The 23,932-nt window shown below is 64.4% G+C and overlaps 1 protein-coding gene across 1 annotated transcript in view; it reads right to left on the bottom strand.

Moving 5' to 3' along the window:
- GRK5 (G protein-coupled receptor kinase 5) overlaps window positions 1–23,932 on the bottom strand; it is a 140,029-nt gene that overhangs the window by 17,973 nt on the left and 98,124 nt on the right. Inside the window, exons 3-4 of the mRNA XM_055119541.1 lie at window positions 15,961–16,073; window positions 9,762–9,839 (exon numbers count right to left, since the gene is read on the bottom strand). Coding sequence (XP_054975516.1) covers window positions 9,762–9,839; window positions 15,961–16,073 — 191 coding nt within the window. The remainder of the gene's footprint in view (window positions 1–9,761; window positions 9,840–15,960; window positions 16,074–23,932) is intronic.

A 23,932-nucleotide genomic window follows, 5' to 3' on the forward strand; every position in this document is an offset into this window, starting at 1 on the left:
GGGCACCAGCGGGAGGGGGTGTCCCGGGGTTCAGCCGGGAAGGGCCTGGGCCAAACTGATTCTCCTTGACCTCCCCCCCGCCGGGACCCCTGTACCGCCCAGTGATGAGACAGCAGCAGGGCCCGGGGGCACAGCTCAGCGGCCACCTCAATCCCCCGGCTGCCCCCGGCGGCGGCTCTGCCCTGCGCAGCTCAGTACCCAGAGCACGTGTCGGGGGGCCCGGCCCGCGCCCCCTCCCTGCCCGCGCCCAGGCCCAGGCCCCACACATGCCACCACCTGGGCCCGCTCCAGCTCGGCAGCGCCGGGCCCGGGCTCATTGGCTGGCGGGGAGCCCTTGCCGCCCCGAGATGGCACCACTGCTGGGTCCCACCCAGCCCCGGGGCCCGCGTCCAGGATAGCCTCGGCCCTGCAGAGCCGCAGCCCTCCCGGGTGACACGCGCGCCTCCCCCTCCTGCAGCACCCACACGCTCCGCCGGGCCTCGGAACTTAACCTCGGGGTCCCCCGTGGCGCCCACCTCAGGCCGGCTTCCCGAAAGGATGAGCCCCACGAGCACTGGGGCAGAGGGGCTCCGAGAAGCCCGGGGGCTGGGAGCAGGGGGGGGGGACACCCGGTCCTCCTCGCACCCGGAGTGCTCAGCTCACTGGAGGCGGTGGGCCTGGGAGGGGGCCGCCGTGGGAGCCGGAGCGGGGCGGGGGCAGGGGCAGGGGGCTGGCTAATGAGCTGCACGGACGCATGTTGGCAAACGCGCTCTGTACAGCGCTGGGGCAGGGGCCGCCCCCCCGCCCCCCTCGCAGGGGCTAATGGCCCACAGATGCTTCGCCTCAGCACAGGAAAACATCCCACCGAGCGCTCGGGCTCATTAGCACTGGTGCCGTCAGTGGACAAAAGGTCGGCCCGGGAGACCGTCCGGCCGCTCTATCTCCAGACGCAAGCACTTAGGCCTAATGATGTGTATGTTTTCCCATGTGGGCGGCTGACATTCCCCACGTAAACGACGCGCCATTTCCCAATGCAGACAGACAGGCTCTGCTTTCAGGAAGGACCGAGCGGGGGAGAGGCGGGACGGGGTCCGAGGGGGTCTCCAGCCTTCTCGGAAAAGGCTGCGGGGGGGGGGGGGGAGGCTTGACCCGTCCCGCCCATGGCAGGGTGGAGACCGACTGACCGTTGTTTCGGGGGTGGGGGAAGGGTGGCCCGGGGGACTCGTGTCTCCTCCAGGACGAGAACAAGGGAGGAGCAATGCCCTAGTCAGACCCCGGCTGCCCCCTGACCCTTCCCGAGGGGATGTGCGTCAGCTGTGGGAAGAGCAGCAGGAGGTGGGGGCTGGAGGGCTGGTGGGGGGGTGAGGGGAGGGGGGGCAGGCCTCCCACAGGAGCTGGGCTGGAGGCAGCCGTGGCCCCTCACTGAGAATTTTCCCAGGAATCCGGGCTTCTGTCGCTCGCCCAGACGAGGCCCCCCAGTGGGGTCTGCGGGTCCAGGGCAGGGACGTGGACACTGAGCGGGGAGAACTCTTGGGGGGAGGGAGGCGGGGGGGAATGCTGCTCACTGCTGACCTCACAGAACAGAGAGCCGGGCAGCGGGCACTGCATCAGGCTCCAGATGGGAGCTGGGCAGCAGCCAGCTGTGTCCATGTGGAGGCACCTTCCCAGAGAGAAGGGCGGCGGTGGACACGCACCTTCCCGGCCATCTGGTCTACCCGCGCCCTGAGTTCTTGGGGGAGTCTCTCCGCAGGGCTGCGGGGTGCCGGGGGTGCAGCACAGCCCCTCAGTGCTGGGCGGCTGCGTCTCTGCCGTTCCATGGGACCCTGATGCCAAACCTTCCGAGACACCCGCCTGGCAGGCAGCTGCTGCGACCGGGGACAGTCCCTTGCTGCCGAAGCTCTAGACGGTTCTCCCGGGGCAGAGTCAGGCCCGCGGGCTGAGCCCCTTCCAGCTCTGTCCAACGGCGCCTCTTCCTCTTGCCTCTCCCCTCCCTCCAGCTGGCCATGCCTCGGCCCAGCGACTCGGGCCTGGGTGAGAAAGCAGGACGGACAGGAGGGGGGCCAAGCGAGGACCCTCCCAGCCCCCGCCTGCTTTGGCTGAAGCTTGCCGGGACAGAGACAGGAAGGAGGCAGAGGAGAGATCACGGAGCGACGGCCGTGGCCAGACCCAAGCCCTCGCTCCCGGCTGGCCCCACGACCTGGCCGGCGGGAAGGGAAAGCTCCTTCTGCTCGGGACTCGCTCCTGGCAGTGCTTAAGGGAACCCTGGCGCGCCAGTTCAGCACGAAGGCCCCAGTTCCCATCCTGAGCGGCGCCCACGCACCCTGGCCCATCTGGAGACCTCCCCCTCACCAGGAAGGGCCTCGAGAGGAACGGAAGCAGAGGTGACACGGCTGGGGGCTGGGCCGCTGCCGGCCTCAGCCCTATGGTCCGACCACACAGCTGGACAGACATCCGGGGGTGAGGGAGGGGGGCTGTGGGAGGGGCTGGAGTCACTGTCCCTGAAGTCCTGTGCAAGGTGACACTTGCCAGCGCCCTCACCCCCCCCAGAGTGGGCACCATCTCCAGTGAACTAAAGCTCTGGGCCCCTTTCCATGCAGATGGGGACCTACAGAATGTTCTAGGTGTGTGTGTGTTGGGGGGAAAGGATGAGAGGGGAGGACTGTTCCGACATTAGCACTTCCGGCCAACAGTGCTCTCAGATCTCCCCAGGGCCTGTCATCTGTCCCCACCGATCTTTTCTCCTTCCTGGTGGACGTATACTCAGACACACCCGCATTATTTTTGGTAGGGCAGGCACACCCAGTGACAGTGCTCAGGGGTCACTCCTGGTGGTACTGGGGGACCATATGGCCCCTGGGCTAGAACCTGGGGCCCGGCCCGTGGAAAGTGCCTCCCACCATTATCTGAGCTTTCGCCCTAGGCCCAGTCTCAACAGGGGGCGGTCTCTGGGGGGTCCGGGCCCAGCCCCACCACCACCCCGACTCTGCTTGACCGTTCTAGGACAGAGGTCCTGAAGTCTGGGGGCTCCTGGGGTGGAAAAGGCTGGAAGGTTCAGACGCAGCCTGACCCCGGTTTCCTGTACCCCGGGTTGGGGGGCGCCGGGGCAGGGGGTGATGCTGTTTGCAAAGCCCAGCTCACTCCAGGGCCAGGGTCCTGGGATCTTCCAAGCTCTGCTGGGGTCAAGGTAGGTGACCCCGAGCGGCGGAGCAGGGGCTGAGGGGCTGGGTGCGGAATGTTCTGGCCGTGTCCCTCATCCTTGGTTCCTGAGAGGCCAGCTGGGGCCAGCCAACGCTGCATCTTCTGGCATCTTCCAGAACAGCCCGCCCCCTCCTGCTGTGCGGCTCTGGCCCTGCTTCAGTTTGAAACCGGGAGGAGAGTGCTTGGCCTTGGAAGCGCTGGGCCGGGATCCCCCAAGACCCAGAGCCCGCGACTGAGAGAGCCCCGTCCTTGCCCCCGGCCCTGGGGGCAAGGCCGAGGCCGGCTGCAGCCGGAGTGGCCAGCACAGGTCCATGGGAGCCCTACTGTGACCGCCTGGGGCAGTGCACAGGTGCACGCCCAAGAAACAGAGCAGGGCCGGCCCCACCTGCCTCAACGGTGCATCCAGAGGGGCTGGAGCGATAGCACAGCGGGGAGGGCGTTTGCCTTGCATGCAGCCGACCTGGGTTCGATTCCCAGCATCCAATATGGTCCCCTGAGCACCGCCAGGAGTAATTCCTGAGTGCATGAGCCAGGAGTAACCCCTGTGCATTGCCGGGTGTGACCGAAAAAAAGCAAAAAAAAAAAAAAAAAAAGTGCATCCAAAGCTGGGGCAGGAAGGGGGAGGGGCCACGGGGGCCTCAGCCTCACAGATGTCCACAGCTGAGGGGAAAAAAAAACCTGCATGGGGGTGAGCAATAGCACAGCGGGTAGGGCGTTTGCCTTGCACGCGGCCGACCCGAGTTCGATTCCCAGCATCCCATATGGTCCCCTGAGCACCGCCAGGAGTAATTCCTGAGTGTATGAGCCAGGAGTAACCCCTGTGCAATGCCAGGTGTGACGCCAAAAAAAAAAAAAAACCTGCAGTGGGGTCTGCAAGATGCCAAGGGGCTGACGGGAGGCCCCAGGCCCGCCCCCTGTACCACCTGGCCCCCGAGTGCTGCTGGGAACAACCCCCAAACATCTGCACACAAGGAGCCCCTGAGCACCGCCAGGCGTGACCCCATTAACCAGACCGCAGGCAGCGGGCGAAAGGTTGGTCTGCAGGACAGACAGTAAGTGACACGCCAGTGAGAGGGACATGGACCAGGAAGAAACAGACCCGCCTCAGTACGTAAGGATGGTCCCAGCTGGACACTGGACAGAGGCTGGGGCACCCCGAGCGGGTCCAGCCCCAGATCTCAGCCTCGTGTCCCCCCCCCGACCCCCTCCGCTCCACACTTGCTCATCCAAGCCGCATCCGGGAAGTAGATTCCGAGACTAACTTTGGGGGGACTGTCTCTGATTAACTTTGGGGACAACAGCTCAGAGGAGAAAGACAGTGAGACTCAATGTCCCGTTTGTGGTGTCCTTCCTGAAACGGGCAAGTTTAAGGCTATCATTCGGTGGCGTTCATTACGTTCACAATGTCAGCTACCCAATTTTCGCCACCCCAAGTGGAACTGCGCCCCTAAAGTCACGACTCTCCTTCCCTAATCGACTTTCTTTGTTGTTATCCTGTCTGAGCATTTTGTATAAACCAGGCAGGATGTGGCCTGGATGTTGGCTTCTTAGCATTTTCAAGGTGTCTGCACTGTGCTGAGGGGATCATTCCTAGCTGTAGCCAGACCACGTGACTTCTATAGCTTGTTCTTAACGGACATGCAACTGTTTCCAACTCTCGGTGATGTGCAACACTTGCACACCAGCACCCCAGCCTGTTTACTCCAGCTTTTGCTACACAGCTAAGGCTCACTGGCTAGGGACTGTCAGTCAAACAAACTGAGATGAAGGTGCAAAGCACAGAGAAGCCAGTAGGTGCTAAGTTAATGCTCCTTCTCCACCTTTCCCCTTAAAAGACTTCTGCGCGGTGCCTGCAAGATCGTCTCCGCTTTAGCGAGCTGGGATACAGCATGGCGGAATTTCCGGCCCCGGTGGCCTCTCTTTGCTCGACGGATGCCGCAAAGGGGTGAGGCTGAAACACGTACCGGCCTGAAGAATGAGGCCTCCAAGGAATTCAGGCCCAGCTGCAGGCCAACCACGGCGGGAAGGAGAAGATGGAGTCAGGAACCGCTCCTTGCGGGGTCACTTCCCCCCACGGCCAGCAAGCCCGGGGCTGTGCAAAGCCCAGCCAGGAAGGCTCCAGCCTCCTGTCCAGCCCTGCAGCCCTGAGGTCCAGGCCCTCATGGGGGAAACTGAGGAATGAGGAACTCGGCTGAGCTTGGGCGTTTTCCAACTGGCTGTATGGGGGGCCCGAGCGAGAGTACAGCAGGGAGGCCGCCGGCCTTGCGTGCAGCTGACCTGGGCTCCATCCCTGGCATCTCAGCTGGTCCCCAGGACACCTGGAGAAGTGAGCACTGAGTGTAGAGCCAGGAGCATGCCCTGAGTGCAGCCGGCTGTGGCCTCAAGCTGGTTGCACGGGGAAGAAGAGGGGGTGTGTCTGGGCAGGGACGTGGGGGCTGGGGGGGGCTGCTGGGCTGACCAAGGCGGTTCAGGCTGCCAGGCCAGTGGACGATGGCAGCTCTTAGTGTCTGGGCTCTGGCACCCTGTCACTCAAACAGTCAGGCCCCAAGCCTGAGGGCCCCCTGGGCCCACCCTGGGGGCAAACGGAAGGAACAGCCCCCAAGGACGGGCTCCTGATCCTTTCCTGGCATTCCAGGGTTTCTGATTGAGGGCAGTCGGGGGTTTGCAGGGGCAGCCGGAATGGCAGATCTTCCTGGACACAGGATGGCCCTCGAAGGCCCTGCCAGGGCTCCTGGGGGAGAGGAAGCCCCCCCGCAGGAGTACCCGAGGCCCCGAGTCCGCAGCCCCCCCCCTTCATCGAGTGTCCTGGCCCCGGGCCGCGTCCGCCCCATCCCTGAGGCGGGTGAGGTGGGGGCGAGTCGAGGGGGCACGTCAGCTGGCCCCACGGGGGAAGGTAAGTTTCTGGGGCTTCCCATGACTCTGGCTCCAGACCCCCAGGTAAGCGCCCCCGCCCCCCCCCCAAGACGTTTCCCATCCTTGGCGGGCTGGTCAGCGGCCCCTAGACCGCAGAGTTCCGGGCAGGCCAGCAACAGAGAGAGCACAAACACGCGTCTATTTGTTTGGAATTCCGATCTTGGCTGCGCCCCCAAACGCGAGTGGCAGAGGCCCAGCCCCCGCCCCTCGCCGCTGCTTGAGAAAACTCCAGAAACTTCCTTCTCAGACTTCTCATGCCTCTGATGTGCTCCCGGCTGCTTGCAGGAAGTGATGGGAGGTGGGAAGAGCCAGTGCTGCCCCCCACCCCTGCCTCGCCCCCTGGCTCCCAACCAGACCAGACCCTGTTGGGGGCGGGGGTCAAGTGATTCACTGCACATAGGAAGAAGTCGTCGTCATCGTCAGGGGCTGGGAACTCACCGTGCCAGCCCAGTGAGAGAGGAAAGATGGAGTGGACCCTCATTTGTGGAGTATAAAATAACATGAGACTGACACCCAAGGACAGCAGACACAAGGGCCAGGAATATTGCTCCATCGTTGGAAGCCTGCCTCATGAGCTGGGGGAGAAGGCAGCTGGGATAGAGAAGGGGTCACTAAGTCAATGATGGTTGGAGGGATCGTTCAGGATGGGAGATGTGTGCTGCAAGCAGACAAAGGACCAAACGTGATGGCCTCTCAGTATCTGTATTGCAAACCATGATACCCAAAAGTAGGGGGAAACTGTCTGCCGTGGAGGCAGGGGGAGGGTGGGAAAGGGACATTGGTGGTGGAGAACGTGCACTGGTGGAGGGATGGGTGTTCGATCATTGTATGATTGAAACTCAAACATGAACGCTTGTAACTGTATCTCACGGTGACTCAATTAAAAGAAAAATGGAGTGGACAGCTGGCAGTCCACCCGCAGGGCAAGGGGGTCCACTCCGAGTCACCCAGCATCCAGGTCCCGGAGACCCGGGTTAGCTGCATGGCTGGGGGGACGCCAAGCAGCTCCCACAAGGCCACAGACCCTAGAAAGGTGGATCTGGGAGTAAGCGTGACTTCTAGCATCTTCCACTGGGTGGTGCTGGGACCCTTGATGGAACACGGAAACAGGGGGCAAACAGGACCCCCTCTGGCCTCCGGGCCTGGCCCCTGGCTTGCCACTGCGCCTCGCAGGGTCCGGTCCCTTCTGCAGGCTCAAAGGGATGGAGCTGGGATGTAAGGCTGATTTTTCCAGATTTTTTTCCTGGCAGTGCTGGAACCTTGAAGGGTGCCCCGGGGTGCTCAGGGGTGGGGGTGGGGAGCAGGGGGCTGAATCCAGGCTCCTGGGGCCATGCCTGCACTCTGGCCTGGCCCCTTCTGCGTCCTCCTCCACGACGGGTCAGTGCTGGCTTTGCCCAGTGCCGGGCTCCCTCGCAGAACCCGGGGCACTTCCACGCAGCGGATTAACGGGAACGTCATGTGACTCATTGCTGGGGTGGCGGGTGGAACCCCAGGAAGGGGCTCTGATGGCAGACACTCCCAGCCCCCCAGGCACTGCCTGTTAGGAAGCCCAGACTCAGAGGGGAAACTGAGGCTCCAATGATGTTCCACGGGAAAGGTCGGAAGCGGGGTGCCACGTGCTCCGTGGAGATCTTCGAGACAGGCCGGGCCAGCGGCCAGGCCAGGAGCTGCTCAGACTGCGGCCCCCGCAGTGGACCCGGGCAAGGAGGAACTGGAAATCATCATCTCCTCTCACGAGGGCAGCTGACTTTGTCTACGGTGGCTGTTCGTCCAGCCTATGCCTTCGGAATAGGCTGCTTGGGTGCAGCAGGCCGCTCGGGGTGCAGACTTCCGGGGCCTGCCTCACCATTGCTTCTAGAAACAGGAGGACCCGGAGAACAGGGTCCAGCCAGAAATACCCCCAGCGCCTGCCCTGGACAGCCCCCACATCCTGCAGCAGAGGCCCAGGGGGCCTCAGCAGGACGCACGCCAGGCCTGCGCTTCCCCTGGGCCCCACAGACACCCACAAACGCCAGGCCAGCGGCCAGCTTCAGGGGGGACCATTCGGAGAGGGGACAGCTGCCCTGGCATGCCCTGACCTCCTTCCAGAGGCTCCCACAGGCAGCGACCTTGGCCAGTGGCTGTCACCTCCCCAAGTCCCCTCTGTCAGCTCACAGCACTCGGAGTTCCACCAGCTCCCGTGTCACCCCCCGGGGGACCCCCTCCACGCGTCCCCGCCTCACTGCTCACCCCCTTCCCGCCACCACACTGGGGTCCATTTCTCAGCCTCGCCAGCTCTGTGGGGGCTGAGGAGCCCCGGGGCCTGAGTGCCCGTGGTGTCCAGGTCACCACGGGGTGTGTCCAGGTCACCACGGGGTGTGGCCATGCTGGGAGCCCCACCAACCTCTCCAGACCCCTCCAACCGGCCATCAGGGGTCAGATGTTGCCGAAGATAATCAATCAGCCCTGGACTCAGACCCCAGCTGCCCGTTCTCTGCCGTGACAGAACCAGCAGCAGCAAGAACAACTGGGGGTGGCCCTGCAGGTGGCCCCGAGACCTGTCCATCACTGAGTCTGGAGGGGACCTGAGTGGGTCGCAGCCCTGAATGAGCCGTATTGGGAGGGCTGATACGGGCCGGGAACATTTGAACCCTCGCCGTGACGGCCTTTGCTTCACCAAGGGAAGCTGCAGAAACTGCAGCGGTGGGTCCCCCGAGCCCCTCGGCTGTGGGTCCCCGACCCCCTTGGCTGCAGCCCTCCGCAGCTCACTGTCTGCTCCGAGGTAAACATCACTGCCCGGCTCTCATCTTCCTCACCGTGCCCAGGCGGCATCGTGCCTACTGTGGGCACTCGGCCCAGGAGCGGTCCTTCCCTGGGGGCCCACCCGTCGGGGCAGGGCCCCCCTGAGCCCGGGACATCTGACTGTGCCTGGGCGTTCCCGCTGTTCCAAATTCAATCCAGGAGATCCAACAGCAGTCCTGCGGCCTCCCCATGCGTCAGTGGCTGGGGGGTGGAGGGGATGGCGACACATCTCCCATCCACCGGGGCTGGGAGCAGGGCGTGGCCCGCAGGGGGGCCCTGGAAGGCAGCCCACAGGCTCCCCTACCTCCCCGCAGGGCCCGGGGCTCCGTGCTCACAGGAACCACCCGGAGAAGAGACGCGAGAAAGTGCGCGGGGAGGCATAGGGACCTCCAGCAAGAGGGGGGACACGTGGGAGCCCCGCGGACACGTCTGCAGAAGCTGAGACGGCACAGCTGGCGGGGAGCAAGGGTCCCCCTAGGGTGAGAGCCTCGGGGCAGGGCTGAGCCTCAGCCTCGGGCACTGCAGCTAGGAGCCTCCAGGCGAGGCTTACGCACCTCCAGGGACTTCCAAAGCCTGACACGGAAACCCGTGAAAACGGAGGAGACGGTTCAAAGCGCTGAGCTGAGCATGCGAAGGCTGGAGCCAGAAGGAGCCCCCGCCAGCTGCACCTGGCCCCGCTTTTAGGAGAGGGAAACTGAGGCCCTCCAGCGGGCTCCAGAGCCACATCATCAGCGGCCCACCCGCACCCAGACCCCCGTTCCTGTCTCTCGGAGCACCTCGCTGAACCCCGGCCCAAGTCGCCGACCCTCCGCCCTCCCCAGCTCCGGGGTAAGAGTCCCACCCATGTCCGGGCCCCCACCTCCTTCAGCGGGGCCCCGGTGGCCTCTTACCTTTGGGGTGAGGTACTTGGTCAGAATCTCCTTCCCTTTCTCGCCCAGTTTTTCATCTGGCGTAACTTCATATTCTGCCTAGAGCAGGGGGGAAAAAGAGAAAGAGCAATGACAAGTGCTCAAGAGTCACAGGAGCTGGGGGGTGTCCAGCTGAGTCCCACGGGGGCGGGGGGGGAGAGACACAGACCAGTCCTGCCTCCTGGCACCTCCACAGGGCCTGGGGGGCCAGCTCCCGTGCTGGGCCCAGCCCTGATGAGCCAAAACCCCTCCCCATGCTGCAGGCCGGGCCTGGGGCCCTGGAGCTGAGCCCCGAGACTGAGCCAATGGGACAGGGGAAACAGGAGCTTGTGCCGAGAAGGCCCCGGTGGTGGTGGTGGAGACAAGCTCGTGCAAAGGCCCAGCCCCCAGACCAAAGGCAGCGGGGAGGGGCTGGAGCGATAGCACAGCGGGTCAAGGGCTTGCCTTGCACCGTGCGGTCCCCTGAGCTGGGCCGGGAGTGATTCCTAGGTGCAGAGTCAGGAGGAAGCCCTCGGCATTGCCCAATGTGGCTCCCAAACCAAAGCAAACAGAAGTGAACGAAACCACAGCGGGGGCAGCCCTAAGTGCAGGGCAGCGGCTCCAGGGGATGCGAGCGCCCGGCCGGCCAGTACCACGCAGCCAGCTAGGACAGAGCAGTGGCACAGAGGGAGGGTGGGGCCAAGCCCTGGCACCCCGGAGGCCCCCAGCACCACCAGGGCACTGCCGGGTGTGGCCCCAACACCTGCCCCCTGCCCACACCTTCACCCCGAGTCAGGATGCAGAGGCCAGGGTCGCCCCAGGAAGGCGGCCGCTGAGCACGTTCCCAGCGGGACGGGCCTCCCGCTCCCTCCTGGCGGGGAAGCAAAACCTGGGGACGTGTCAACCAGTAAGTGGGACCGTCTGGATCTGAGGGCCCCCGGGGACTCCAGCCACCCCGTGCACGGGGCTGGACACCGCAGGCCTGGGCACAGCCAGGACCGGACACTGGCCCCCGAAGCACCAAAGCTTCGCTGCTGCGGCCACACCCTCTCCCCGTGGGCAGCGCCTGGGGCTGGCGCATCCCCCTCCTCCACCCCCCTCCTCTGCCCCTTTCTTGTCGGCTGTGGTGCTCCCCTGTCGGCTGCTGCTCCAGCAGTGGCTGCAGTGCTCGCTGGGCCCTTCCCTGTCCGGTGCTCCTCCACCCGCTGGGCTCACATAGCCGGGAGTGGTACCCCCACACCCGGCCACGGTCTTGCACCCCTCGAGCCGCAGACTTTGCACACGAGCTCCGGGGCCACCTTCCGGGTGAGGCCCACCCCGGCTGCTGCTGGCCACCCTTGCTGGGGAGGGCTGGGGCCCTCCGGCACACGCTCCCGAGCCATGGCACTTCCTGGCCACGGCGCCCGTGTCGCTGGTTCGCTGCATTGGCCATGTGGCTTGCGGGGAGGCACACTCCTTCCTTCCCCCATGACACGTACGCGGACCCGACTGCGGGCGTCAGGGCTCACAGACAGCAGAGCTGCTTTGAATACGTGGGACACCGGAATTCGAACCCGTGACTACACCTAGGACAGGCACTGAACTGAAGGAACACCCCGGGATTCGAACCCGTGGCACAGGCACATTCCTCCGGTGCCAGGACAGGACTGATGACTTGATTCATTATTTGGGGTTTTTGGTGGGTCACACCTGGCGATACTCCGGACTTGCTCCTGGCAGGGCTCAGGGGACCATATGGCATGTGGGCAATCGACACCAGCTTGGCATGTGCAGGGCAAACCGCCCCCCCCTCCCAACGCTGTGCCCTCTTAGGCCCCCACCCATGATTTCTTTCTTTTTCTTTCTTCTTTTTTTCTTTTTTTGCTCTTTGGGTCACACCCAGCGATGCTCAGGGGTTACTCCTAGCTTTGCACTCAGGAATTACTCTTGGCAGTGCTCAGGGGACCATATGGAATGCTGGGAATCGAACCCGGGTCAGCCGCGTGCAAGGCAAACGCCCTACCCGCTGTGCTATCGCTCCAGCCCCATCCATTCATGATTTCCTAACGCCGTTTTAAGAGAGACGTTGGTGCTTCCCTCTGGATGACCTCCCAAAACTTTCCCCTCTCCCCTCTGCGCTAACACACGGGGTGCACACCTGCCCCTCCTCACCTCGCGACTCACCCCTGCGAGCAAGAAACGCGGCTACAGGCACTGGAAGGTGTGACTGTCCCCAGCGTACAGATGGCAGAGGATGCAGGGTGGAAAGAGCTCACAGAGGCAGGGGGAGGTGGGGCTGACTCTTGGGCAGGGGTGAGGGGTGAGCCCGAGCACACTGGGCTGGGACGCTCTAGCCTGCCGCCTGGAACCGGCTGATGGGCCCAGGTCCCCTTGGAGGGTGGGTGGGCCCCCGCGGGCATCCCTCAGCCCCAGCGCCCGTGCCTGCGTCTGCCCTGCTGTCCCCAGATGCATCCGTGCAGGCAGCTGTTTGACCAGACGGGGGCCCGAGGCGGGCTCGTGGCTCGGCCTCAGGAACCGGCTGAAAATATTATTGCTCCGGGTACTAAAACCCACGCTAAAAAAAATAACATCACTCTCAGGCCGGCTGCCGTGGCCCGGGGAGGCAGCCGGGAGCATGCGGGGACAGGCCTCGCCCCGGCTCAAAAGGCCTTTCTTTGAGAGTCCACGTCAGGTCACCGCAACCTGGACGGCGTTCGTGTGGGGAGGAGGCCGAGCAGCTGACGGCGTCCAGCTGGGCTCCAGCCTTGATTAAGTCACCCCGAGTGACAGCCCTGTTTCCACAGTGACCCCCCCCCAAGGCGGCACTCACCCTGGAGGGCAGGGGAGCGAGGTCTGAGCCCCACCCCCGACAGCGGCCTAGTGGGGGGGGGGCCCACGCCCTGCATCTGAGCCTCCTCCCCAGAAAGAAGGGGACCTACCGGGGACCCCCAGGCAGCGGGGGGCAGAGGCAGCGGAAACGGGCACCCGGCAGCCAAGGCGAGGCCGGCCCGCGGCCTGGAATCTGCAATTAGTGCTGGCCCGGGCAGCGGCCAGCGAAGGACTTCGATGGGAAGCCCAGGCCCCTGGCCGTGAGCAGCGCGGCCACGGGCTCCACCCTCCAAACGGGGGCGGGGGTGGGGGGGTGCTGGCGGCCCCTGATCTCCAGTCCTCTGGGGCCTGCCTGCACGTGCACCCCCTGGCGAGACCCACTGGGACTCTTCTCGCCCCACACACAACCCAGAGGGGACTGCCCGTCCCTGGGGCCAGGTGAGGGGGCTGAAGCCGCGAGGGCTACCTCTCTGCCCCCCTGTGAATAATGCTCCCCCGAGCACTGGCGGGAGGCCACGGCAGGCTGGGCTTCGGGTAGGGGCCCTGCTCCGGGCACCGTCTGTGCCAGCCCGGCCCACGCCCGCCACTGCCCCCTTCCCGGCCAGCACCACTTAGCTGAGACGGTGCCCGTGAAAACACGCCCTGAGGGGGGGGACCCCTCCCTCAACACCGCCCCCCCGAGAGATGTGACAGCGGATCACGGGCCGGGACGACAGTACAGCAGGAAGGACGCTGGCCTGGCACGCCACTGACCCGGGTTCCATCCCCCGGCACCTCACCCGGCTCATCCCCGCCAGGAGTGATCCCTGAGCACAGAGCCCGGAGTCAGCCCTGAGCACCTCTGGGCGTGGCTCCCAAACCAAGAGCAGCCAACCTGCGGGAAAGTGACAGGCCAGTGATGGGCAAGGTCCGGCCAAGCCCCCGGCTCAGGGCCCACGTGGCCCTCAGGCACTTTGACGTCCCTTCCTGGCCCCCGGGCTGGCGGGAAGATGAGGCCAGGATGCTCTAAGGTCGCTCTGGAGCGCCCCGGTGCTGTCCCAGGCCTTGTGGGGGTGGGAAGGAGCGACACGCCCGGTTGGCCCTTGCTGGAGAAACACCGGCTCCACCTGTCCTGGCAGGGCCCGGACTGCGCTGTCCGTGTGGGCTCTGGCTTCCCCTGGCATCTCCGGAGCCCGCCCCCCCGCCCCCAAGCTGCAGGGTTTGAAAGGAAGCGGAGGACCCGGGGTGGGAATCAGCATCACGGCTCTGAGCTGAGCTTGTGAAAGTTGCCAACATGATTATTATTAGTCTCCCGGGCAGTGCTCACTTGTGGTTAGTGGGTGTGTGGACTCATGGTTCAGTGCTCAGCCCCATCACTGTAGTGCTATCACCCAGCACCCAAGAGAGACTATGCTACGGTTATGGTATGTTCTGGGAGCCCACCTGAGCAGTGCTCGGAGGCTACTCCTGGCCTGGTACCCTGGGGTCACTCCTGGTGACATGCAGTGCTGGGGATCGGACCTGGGGCTCTCGAGTGCAGAGCTTGTGCGCCTGCTGTACGGACCCTCTCCCGGGCCTAGGGCGCCCCTGGGGAAGCTGTGGAGGGGTGCAGGAGAGCTGTGACGGGCTTGCCTGGAGGGGGCGGGGCACTGGGCTGAGCAGGGCCAGGCTGCGGTGCCGCTGAGCACTGGGGTGAGAGGACGCCGGGGACGAGCTCCGAATCTGGACTGGCAGTAACGGGGCTGCAGGACGCACCCCCGTCACTGGCCGGTGGGGCCGGGCCAAGCCCCGTCCAGCTCCCGTGTCCGAGGACGGCCTGGGGCTGCCAGTGTCCGCCTGGTGTGTCGGGGCCGGGCGTGAGGGCCGAGACGGGGCCCGGGGAGAGGCGGCCGCGGCAGCTGTGGGGAGCGTCGAGGGGTGGACGGGGCAGACGCGGGCAGCGGTCACAGGCGCCGTTTTCATTCCACTCCTGCCAACGACCCCTGGGACTGGGCCTGGGCCAGGAGCTGTTTGGGCAAGGAGGGGGGGGGGGTCTGGCTGCCTGTGGACGCGGTCAACAGCCTGCGGAGCCCTCAGGAAGCAGCATGGCCATGCGGCCCGGCCCGGCTGGCCCCTCGCACCCGGGGCTCCGCGAGGCCTTCCCCGGGCGCACCCTGCATCGGCCGGGCACAGGGACAGGAAGAGGCTCTGCAGGGCGAGGGCGTCTCGGGAACGGTCTCTCCTTCCCTCTTGCACGTCTCAGAAATCTGTTCTTCCTTCCCTCCTGCCCAGGACGTGGAGGGGAGAGGACACCCGGGGCTGGGCTCCAGCGCCACCCAGTTCCAGCCCCCCACACCCTACACTGAGTTTCCACCTGATGGGACTGATTAGGGGGAAAAAACAGGAAAGGCTCCACACGCTCACACACACACACACACACACCACAGAACACACACACACACACTGAATTTCCTTCCTTCCTTCCTTCCTTCCTTCCTTCCTTCCTTCCTTCCTTCCTTCCTTCCTTCCTTCCTTCCTTCCTTCCTTCCTTCCTTCCTTCCTTCCTTCCTTCCTTCCTTCCTTCCTTCCTTCCTTCCTTCCTTCCTTCCTTCCTTCCTTCCCTCCTTCTCTCTTGTTTTTCGACCGTATATACCCAGCTATGCTCTGGGCTTACTCTGGTCCCATACACAGACTAAATTTCCACCCCACTGGATTGATTAGAAAGAACCCACGCACACACACACACACACACACACACACACACACACTCTGTAGTGGTGCCCTGTGGGCCTCAGCCGGGTGACAGCTGTCCAGGTCAGCACAGGAAGATTCTCCAGCAGCTTCAAGCTTTGTCGCCACCTTCTAGTCTTCACCTGCCTCGGGGCGAGCTTCCTGTTCATTCATTTATTTGTGTGTTTGCTTGGGGGGCCACTCCTGGGGGGGCCCAGGGCTTATTCCGGTTCTGCACTGCGGGGTCACTCCTAGGGGTGCCCGGAGCTTGCTCCCCGCTCTGCACTCCGGGGTCACTCCTGGGGGCGCCCGGGGCTTACTCCCCGCTCTGCACTCCGGGGTCACTCCTGGGGGCGCCCGGGGCTTGCTCCCCACTCTGCTCTTGGGTCACTCCTGGGGGCGCCCGGGGCTTGCTCCCCACTCTGCTCTGGGGTCACTCCTGGGGGCGCCCGGGGCTTACTCCCCACTCTGCACTGCGGGGTCACTCCTGGGGGCGCCTGGGGCTTGCTCCCTGCTCTGCACTCCGGGGTCACTCCTGGCAGGGCTCAGAGACTCCATGGAGGCCAGGGAGCATCCTACCAGCTCGCTCCCCACCCGCTGTGCTATCGCTCCAGCCCCTGGGGTCCCATCTGGACAAAGCACCATCATGCATCCCTGAGGACCCCGGGACACCTCCATGCCCCCCCCCCCCCAAACAGACACTTACCACCGAGTCCAGGAACTGAATGTAACGCTCCAGCCCGGGCCTGTTCTCACAGAACTGCCGGAAGAGCAGCCTCCCGATGGGCTGCTTGTCACACAGGCTGCAGTAGTCCCTGTCTGGGGGCGAGAGGGAGAGGGGTGGTCAAGAGGGGTCACGGTGAGCGTGGAGGAGGCCACGGGCATGCCCTGGCCACTCCTTGTCCGACTTCACAGTCCCGAGGTCAGGCTCTGCCCTGGCAGGTCACACATCACCTGCCCCAGTGACGGGGACTGGAGAAGGGTCACGGGCGTCAGTTCCCGAGGGAGCAGACACAGACGGTGGGTGGGTGGGTGGGTGCTGGGCAGAGGAGCGTGGGGCGGGGCAGGTAGGCGGACACCCACTGGGGGCTGGGAATTCCAGAACTGTGGGAACAAACCATGGGGCGAGCTGATCCGCTCACGTGTCATGAATGCCTCGGGGCACCCCACTCAGCGGTCACTGCCCCACCCCCCACGGGGGCGCGATTTCTCGCCCTCACTGTATGGGTCTTGTCAGGATCTAGGTCTGTCTGTCTGTCTGTCTGTCTGTCTGTCTGTCGGATATTTCCTAAGGAAATGTATTCACTTCACTTTGGTCTTCTCCGGGGGCTCTTCGTCGTGACCACAGAAGAAGCGGGGATCAGGGCTAGCTCCGTTCCTGCCAAGAGCACTGCCCACCTGGGCCTGACCCCTGGGCATCAGGGAGCTCCTGGTGTGGGGGGAGGGGGCAGCAGGCCTCAGGCAGCCTTAGTGGACCTGGCAGGGACTTGGCATTCATGCCCCCGGGCGAGAGGCGGGCTCCGCTCAGAACAGCAGGGCCTGCAGGAGGGGGTCTCAGAGGGTCTCGGGGCAGGTCCCGCAGGCGACCCCCACACAGAGCCCCCCCAGGCCGAGGAGGGGAGGCCCTGAAGCAGCGCCTCTCGGCCCGCACTCCCAGCTTTGCCCGCGGGCCCCCGGCTGGCCGGAGTGGGGCAGGGTCGCTCAGGGCACGGCGCGTCCACCGCGAGAGGGTAAGGGCTCGGCGGCAGAGGGCCTGCCTGGCTTGCACCAGACCTGGGTTCGAGCCCCAGCAGTCTCTGAGGCCTCCGGGGCTCCACCTGGCAGTGCTCAGGAGGCCGGATCTGACTCAGGACCATCCATCAGCACAGGGGAGGCCCGTCCCGGCCCTCTCCCCACGAGGACTGGATCCCAAGGCCAGCCTGGCCCTGGGGTCTGAACTCACCTCTCCCCGGGGGGAGAGGCGGTCTACACGGCCTGCAGCAGATGGGGGGGCGGAGAGAGTGGGATGTGGGCCCGGCTCTGGGTAATGGAGCGGACAAGATCCCAAGTGACAGCACATAAAGGTCAGGGGGCTGCGGGGGGCCTGCCGGGGCCGGGAGCCGGGGAGGGGGCAGGACAGAGCAAGGCCAGAGCCCGGCCGCCGCCACCCCCAGCAAACAGAAGGAACGGAGGCGGCTCCTCTCGGGCCCCGAGCCGGGGCCCCCTCACTTCCCACAGCGACCCTGAGACCTCGAGCACCGTATGGCGAGCCCTCGCTGCCCCCCCCCCCCCCGCCGGGACACACGCACAGCACAGCGACCGCTGCAGGGTGCCAGCCCGAGCCGCCAGCATCCCGGGAAGGGCGCCAGGGCCCGGCCACCAGCGACTGGGGCTCCGCTCCGGGAAGGAGGAGTGGGCAGGCGCAGGGGAGCTGGCGGGAGGGCTGAGCACCGCGCACGTCCCCCGGGAAAGTCAACACCGTTTCACAGCCCCTTAGAAACGGAGGCGGAGCGCGGAGAAAGGAATCCGGGAGCGCCCGGTGACAGCAGAGACAAATCACGCTGAGGCGCCAACAGGAAGATGGACGGACGGAGGCTTCTGGGAAGCCAGTGGAGCTGCAGCTGAAAGCCCCACAGACCCTCCTGGGTGTTCAGCAGACGGAGCATCTGCTGAACCGCAGCTGGACCGTCCCTGCCAGTGTGGCCGCAGGCTGGACGACAGGGCGGCCGGGCCCAGGGGACCAGGCAGATGCTCTGTCCCCGCATCCTCTGCCTCCTGGGGGCCCGGGGCGCTCTGCACACAGGCAACCACACACACACACACACCAGCCACAGTATACACAACACTACCCACATCACAGCCACACAAACACACTACATACACACACTGTACACATACACAGACTACACATATCACATCCACATAAATACCATATCCTCATAAATGTCACACACAGACACACTACATACACATACACACTACATACACATCAATACCACGTACACACAAATACCACACACTGCGCAAACCACCGCCACATAAACACATACATACACACACCACTTACACATAAGTAACACACAGACATACTACAGACAAATAAATACCACTAACTACACATAACACATAGTACACACTCCAGACAGTGACATACTAAAATATGCTACATACTACATACTACATACACATACTACATATGCTACATAAACTACCCACATACACAAGCTATATGCACTATACAACACATGACACTCTGCACAGCAGTACTCTACATACATACTATGCACACACACACACACACACACACTCCTCCAGAGCATGAACTCTGCTTTCTCTCCATCCCTGTCTGGTCTCTCAAACTGCGGCAGACCCGTTGTGCATGTGCCAACTTCCTTCACTCACGCCCTTCGCTCTGAGGGCTCAGGTCCTTTGGTCGGTTCCCCCCTGAAGCAAACTTCCAGCTCCAGACTCTCTTCTCGAGAATGTTCTTCAGGGATCTGCGTTCAGAGGTCGCCATCTCCGCCCTATTCACCGACAAGTTCATTACCAGTCACAGACTTAGAGTCGACCAGCCAAAGAAGGGGGCGTGGTCTGGGCATGGGACCTTCAGTCTGGGCCCTCACCCACCCATGGTCTAGGAAGTGGCCGACTGAAGCCTGTTCCAGAGGAACGGGTTTGAAAGTGGGAAGGTTCCAGAAGGTTCTAGAAGGTTCCATTGTACAAGCTTACCCTTGCCAGCTGGTGATGTGAACTGACACACACACGCATGCAGGCCTAGGGCAGGTGCGGGGAAACCATCGCCACTGACCCAGCACCAACCAACACAGGGCACAGACCCCCCCCCAAGGCTACTCATCATCCCTGGGCCTCCCAGCAGGGGCTCATGAGCCACTGGCCCCGACACCCCTCAGCCCAGCCAGGGGCCCCATGGATGACATGTCTGGGCCCCTCAGAATTCCTGCGGAGAAGCCTTCGGCCAGGGAATGTGCTAGAAGGCAGAGCCTTGCAGACGGCGTTGGCGAGAGTTGAGGTGCTCCTCAGGGAACCCCAGGGGGCCCCGCCTCTGCCCTCACCTCCCTCCCCAGGACTGTAAGCAACAGCGGCTGCCCCCAGACCCGCCAGCACACAGCTCTGAGACAGCCCCAAGGCTCCAACGGGCCATGGGGCGTGGGGCCACGGAAACGCCTCCCCTTTGCCCTGGGCCCCGCTGTTTTAGGGGGGCCAGAATGAGGCGTGAGTGGGGCGCCTCACTGTCCCCTAGCTGTCCCAGTGAGCGCCTGCCGTCTCCGAGAGAACTGGGAGGGGGGACCCAACAGAGGTGGGCAGGACACCCAGTGAGGGAGGGCCCCGGGCTGGGCTCCAGGCCCCTCTCCCGGCCACGTCCAGCCGCCCCCCTCCGCTCCCAGAGAGAAGCCCGCATGCGCCGCAGCACGGGGCCGAGGCCAGAGGCCCACAGTCCGCCCCTTTGAGACACAAGAGCCCCCCGAGGGCTGAGACAGGCCCGCAAGAGACACAAACACCATCAGTTTCCTCCGCAGTGACAGGAGGGGCCGTCTCTGGGGCCCCGTGCTCCGGCCCGCACACGCACGGGGCTCACGTCGGGCCTGGCGGGAGTCCCAGTGCCCACCCACCCAGCACAGTGGACGGGGGCGGGCGGGCGCCCCCCCCCCCCCCGACCCAGCCGCCGAGACCCGCCGGGCACTGTTTGCTCCGTGGCCCCCCAGGCTCTGCCCCTGAACTTGCGCCAGCTCAAATGCATGATCCAGAAATAAGGGCGAGAAGAAATGAAGCTTCCTGAGGAAATGGAAACTCGAACAGCAAGGCCCTTGAAACCAGGCCACATGTTTATTGGCAGAGGCTGGGGGGGGGTAAGGGGGGGGCGATTCCTGAGGCATCTCCCTTCCAGGGCCCGCTTGCCCGGGTTTCGTTTCATTTTATTTAGCAAGGTTTGACGAAAATGCCAGGGTCTGTTCATTCCTTGGGTTTTGCTATTATTGTTGTTGTTTGTGGGGTTTTTATATGAGTTTTCTAATTTTTTTTTTTAACTTTTTGGGCCAGATCCGGCGGTGCTTAGGGGTTATTCCTGGCTCTTCACTCAGGGGTCACCCCTGGTGGTGCTCAGGGGACCATGTGAGGTTCCAGGGATCTCGGTTGGTGGTGTGCAAAGCAAACACCCTACCCACTATACTATCTGGCCTGGATTTTTTTTTTTTTTGCGGGGGAGGGGGAGGGCGGGGGTGGTGGGATGAGAAGGGGAATAGGATAGGGTGGGGGGGTGTCCTGCGAGGTTGCAAAAGATGTTTATGAGAATAGATTCCCGGAGACGGAGCAGGCAGAGGCCATCGGCCCTTCGCACGGCCCTCCTCCAGGTCTAAAACAATAAACAGAAAAGGGATTTGGAAACAGCTTTCTCAAAAAAAAAAAAAAAAAAAAAAACAACTCCCTGCCCAAGCTGGAAAAAACAATCGGGCGTTTGCTCTGAGGAAAAAGCACTCTGACGTCGGCGAGGCCAGATAGCATCACGGGAACGGCCGTTCCTCACAGTCGCCTTTCGGAAGGAGCCAGGGAAGGAGCCAGGCGAGGGGAACAGTTGGTGTAGAGTTAGCAACAGCTGAGTGGGCTCCTAATGCTTCAAGGGCGACGCTCTCCTGGGGCTGGGAACGACGTCACCCAAACGGCCTCCGTGGGGGCCCCCCCGCCTCCCGGCCTCCCTTCCTCCGTCTCGCACTGGTCACTGATTACCACGGGCTCAGACCTATTGAGCCGGGATCCCTCGGAGGTCAGCAGGACCCGGACAAGCCACATGTAAAAACCACCGACCTGGCCGGCATCGGGGCCTTTGCTGCCCGGCGGGGGCGGGAGGAGGAAGGGGAAGGGTGGAGGTATGACGGGGGGTGTCAGAGAGAGAGACGGGCTGGGGGCCAGAGAAGCTGCTCCTACCAGCCCCCGCTCGTTTGTTTATAGTGCTGGGGGTCAAAGCCAACGCTGCATACATACAAGGCAAGCACTCACCACTGAGCAACCTCCCTGGCCCCCAGAACGCCTCTTAGGTGAGGACTCAGGTCTCTGGCTTGAACTCACTGAATCTCGTGAGCTCCCGGGAGCCCTCCGGGTGTCTGGGGCAGGGGTGAGGGCAGGGCTGGACAGGGCACGGGTGACGGGGTCATCCTGGGACAGGCGGTGTCCTCTCCCTAGCTCTCCAGACCAAGAAAAGCCAAAACACATCATCTGCGCGGGCGGGAGCACTGGACGGAGGAGGTGGGTCCGTGCGGGGAGAGCAGGTCCACGTGGACACTGGCCCATGGTGGGGAGAGCCCGTGGGGGCGGCCAGGGTCATGCTGGGACCCGGGTTCCGGGCTTAAATGAAAGCCCACCCCAAACTCGGAGCCCTCCTCCCTGTCCCGGAGACACGGGGACCCCATCAGGGCACCGGGCCCCTCGGGAGGGCTGGGTAACCCCCAGGTGTCCCCTCGGCTCCTGCTGCTCCTGTTCCGGAGCAGAATCTGCTTTACAAACCCGCCGCAGCGGAGAAGCCGCACCCCCAGACTTGTCGGCACCTGGCCCAGATCACAGTGGGGGCTTGACCCCCGACCCTGGGCGCAGCCTGGTGGGGGCGCTCTCCCCGCCCTCAGCAGCCCCCGGGCTTCCCAAAGCAACTCAGTGGCAGAGCCGCCCACTGGGGACCCAGAGCCCTGGGAGGTCCATGAGGTCCATGCCTGGTCGGGAGCCCAGTGGGGTGAGGGCACCAGGGTCCAGCTCCTCCTACCAGTGGGACCCCAGCCCCATCTCCTCGGGCCCCCGGCTCCCCTGTTACCCAACAAGGCAGTGAACGTGGGGGTGTAAATGCCCCCGCTCTCCACGGGCAGCGTGTTCTGGCCTCTCTCCAGCATCAGGGCACCCGCGAGAGTTAAAACTGTTGGGGCTGGAGCAAGAGCACAGCGGGGAGGGCGTTTGCCTCGCATGTGGCCAACCCGGGTTCGATTCCCAGCATCCCATAGGGTCCCCTGAGCACCGCCAGGAGTAATTCCTCAGTGCATGAGCCAGGAGTAACCCCTGAGCATCGCCAGGTGTGACCCAAAAAGAAAAAGAAAAACAAAACTGTTGGGGTCAAGGGGCCATAGCAATAGTCCTATGGGTAGTGACTGCCTTGCACATGGTCGACCCAGGTTCAATCCCCAGCATCCCACAGGGTCCCCTGAGCACTGCCAACAGTGATTCCTGAGTGCAGAGCGAGTGTAGCCCCAAAGACCAAACAACAAACCACAAGGACCAAACCCTGCTGGGGTTTGGGGGCTGGTGAGGCCGCCTGGGGGGGGGGGGGTCTGCCTGGCTCCCTGACGCCCAGCGGGGTCTCACTGCACGCGATTCCCCGAGCCCCACCGGGCTGGCCCCTGAGCACTGCCGGGCGTGGCCCCAGCCCTTCCCCCACACACTGCAAACAGACTGTCGGGCCCTCCGCTGCGGCCCGGGAAGGCCGGAAGCAGGCTGGCGCCGAGGAGAGGCGCGGGGTGAGGGCCCGGACCCCCGTCTCACCGCAGCCCTGCCCCTCGCCCAGACCCAGGGCTTCAGGTGCTTCCCCTCGGGAGGGCGCGGCCAGGCAGGTCGCCCAGGCCTGCCGGGAAGGTGGCGGACGTGGTGCTCCCTGGAGGCCGCCCTGCGTCGCCGTCCAGGCCCGGGACTCGCCTCACCTGGAGCTCTGAGCTAACGAAGCTAAAGCCACAGGAGGACGGGCCAGGAAGTGGCCGGGCGGGCGGGGGCCGGGGCCAGCGGCAGCTGCGCAGGGGGGCGGCCCTGCCTCTTTCCGGGCTGCTGGCCAGAGAGCCCAGCCCACTCCCTGCTGGGACGACCAAAAGCAACTGAGAAAGCGGCAACCCTGGGGGTGCCGGGCTGGGAGCTCCCCCAGGCCCCACAGTGCGTGGGCCCGACGCCCCGGCCAGCCTCCGCCACGGTCCCAGCCCCAGCCCCAGCGACCAGGCTGTGGGCGTGTGGGGACAGGCACTGCCCCTGCCCGCTGCGTCGATCTCTGAGATCACGCCTGTCTCTCTGCTCCGGGGGCTCCGTCTTAGGGTACAGAGGACAAGCGTCCAGTGCTCCAGAGTCTTGTCTGAGCCCCATCCCCCACTTTCTCCTGCAGTTCCCGGGAGCCCGGCCACAGGTCCGGGGGAAATGCTGTCCCCTCCCCGGGAAGCAGAGCTCAGACCCCACGGGCCCAGTCTTGCCCAGGCCAGGTGGCTCGTGACGAAACACGTCGCCACCTCCAGGAAGTCAGCTCTGCTTAGCACAGCCCTGGCCCCAGGGGCCGGCGTGGGGAGGAGGTGGGCCGGGAGCGGGAGGACTCCCAGGAGGAGCAGCGGCCTTGGGCTGAGGCGCAGCAGGGGGCGTGGGGCTTTCCGGGGTGGACTGGTACAGCTCGCCACAGCCAGTTCCCGGAAAGAGGGGGTGACCCTGCGGTTGGCCCGGGGGGCCCCGAGGTGCTGCCTGCAGGACGGTTGAGAGCCGGGGGGGAGGGGCAGCCGGGAGGGGGGACCCTGCCCTCTGCCCGGCGTCACGTGCCCGCTGTCCACGCCGGCCCCAAGCGCCCACTCCCTGCCCGGCTCTGTGCTGGGCACTCAGGACCTTTCTGCCTTCCCGTCACTGAGTCATGGATTCTGCTGTTTGGGGGCTACACCCGGCGTCCTGGAGGCGTCTTCCCGGCCGGG

The sequence above is a fragment of the Sorex araneus genome, chromosome 11 (assembly GCF_027595985.1).
Source record: "Sorex araneus isolate mSorAra2 chromosome 11, mSorAra2.pri, whole genome shotgun sequence".
In the NCBI taxonomy this organism is placed as follows: Eukaryota; Metazoa; Chordata; class Mammalia; order Eulipotyphla; family Soricidae; genus Sorex; species Sorex araneus.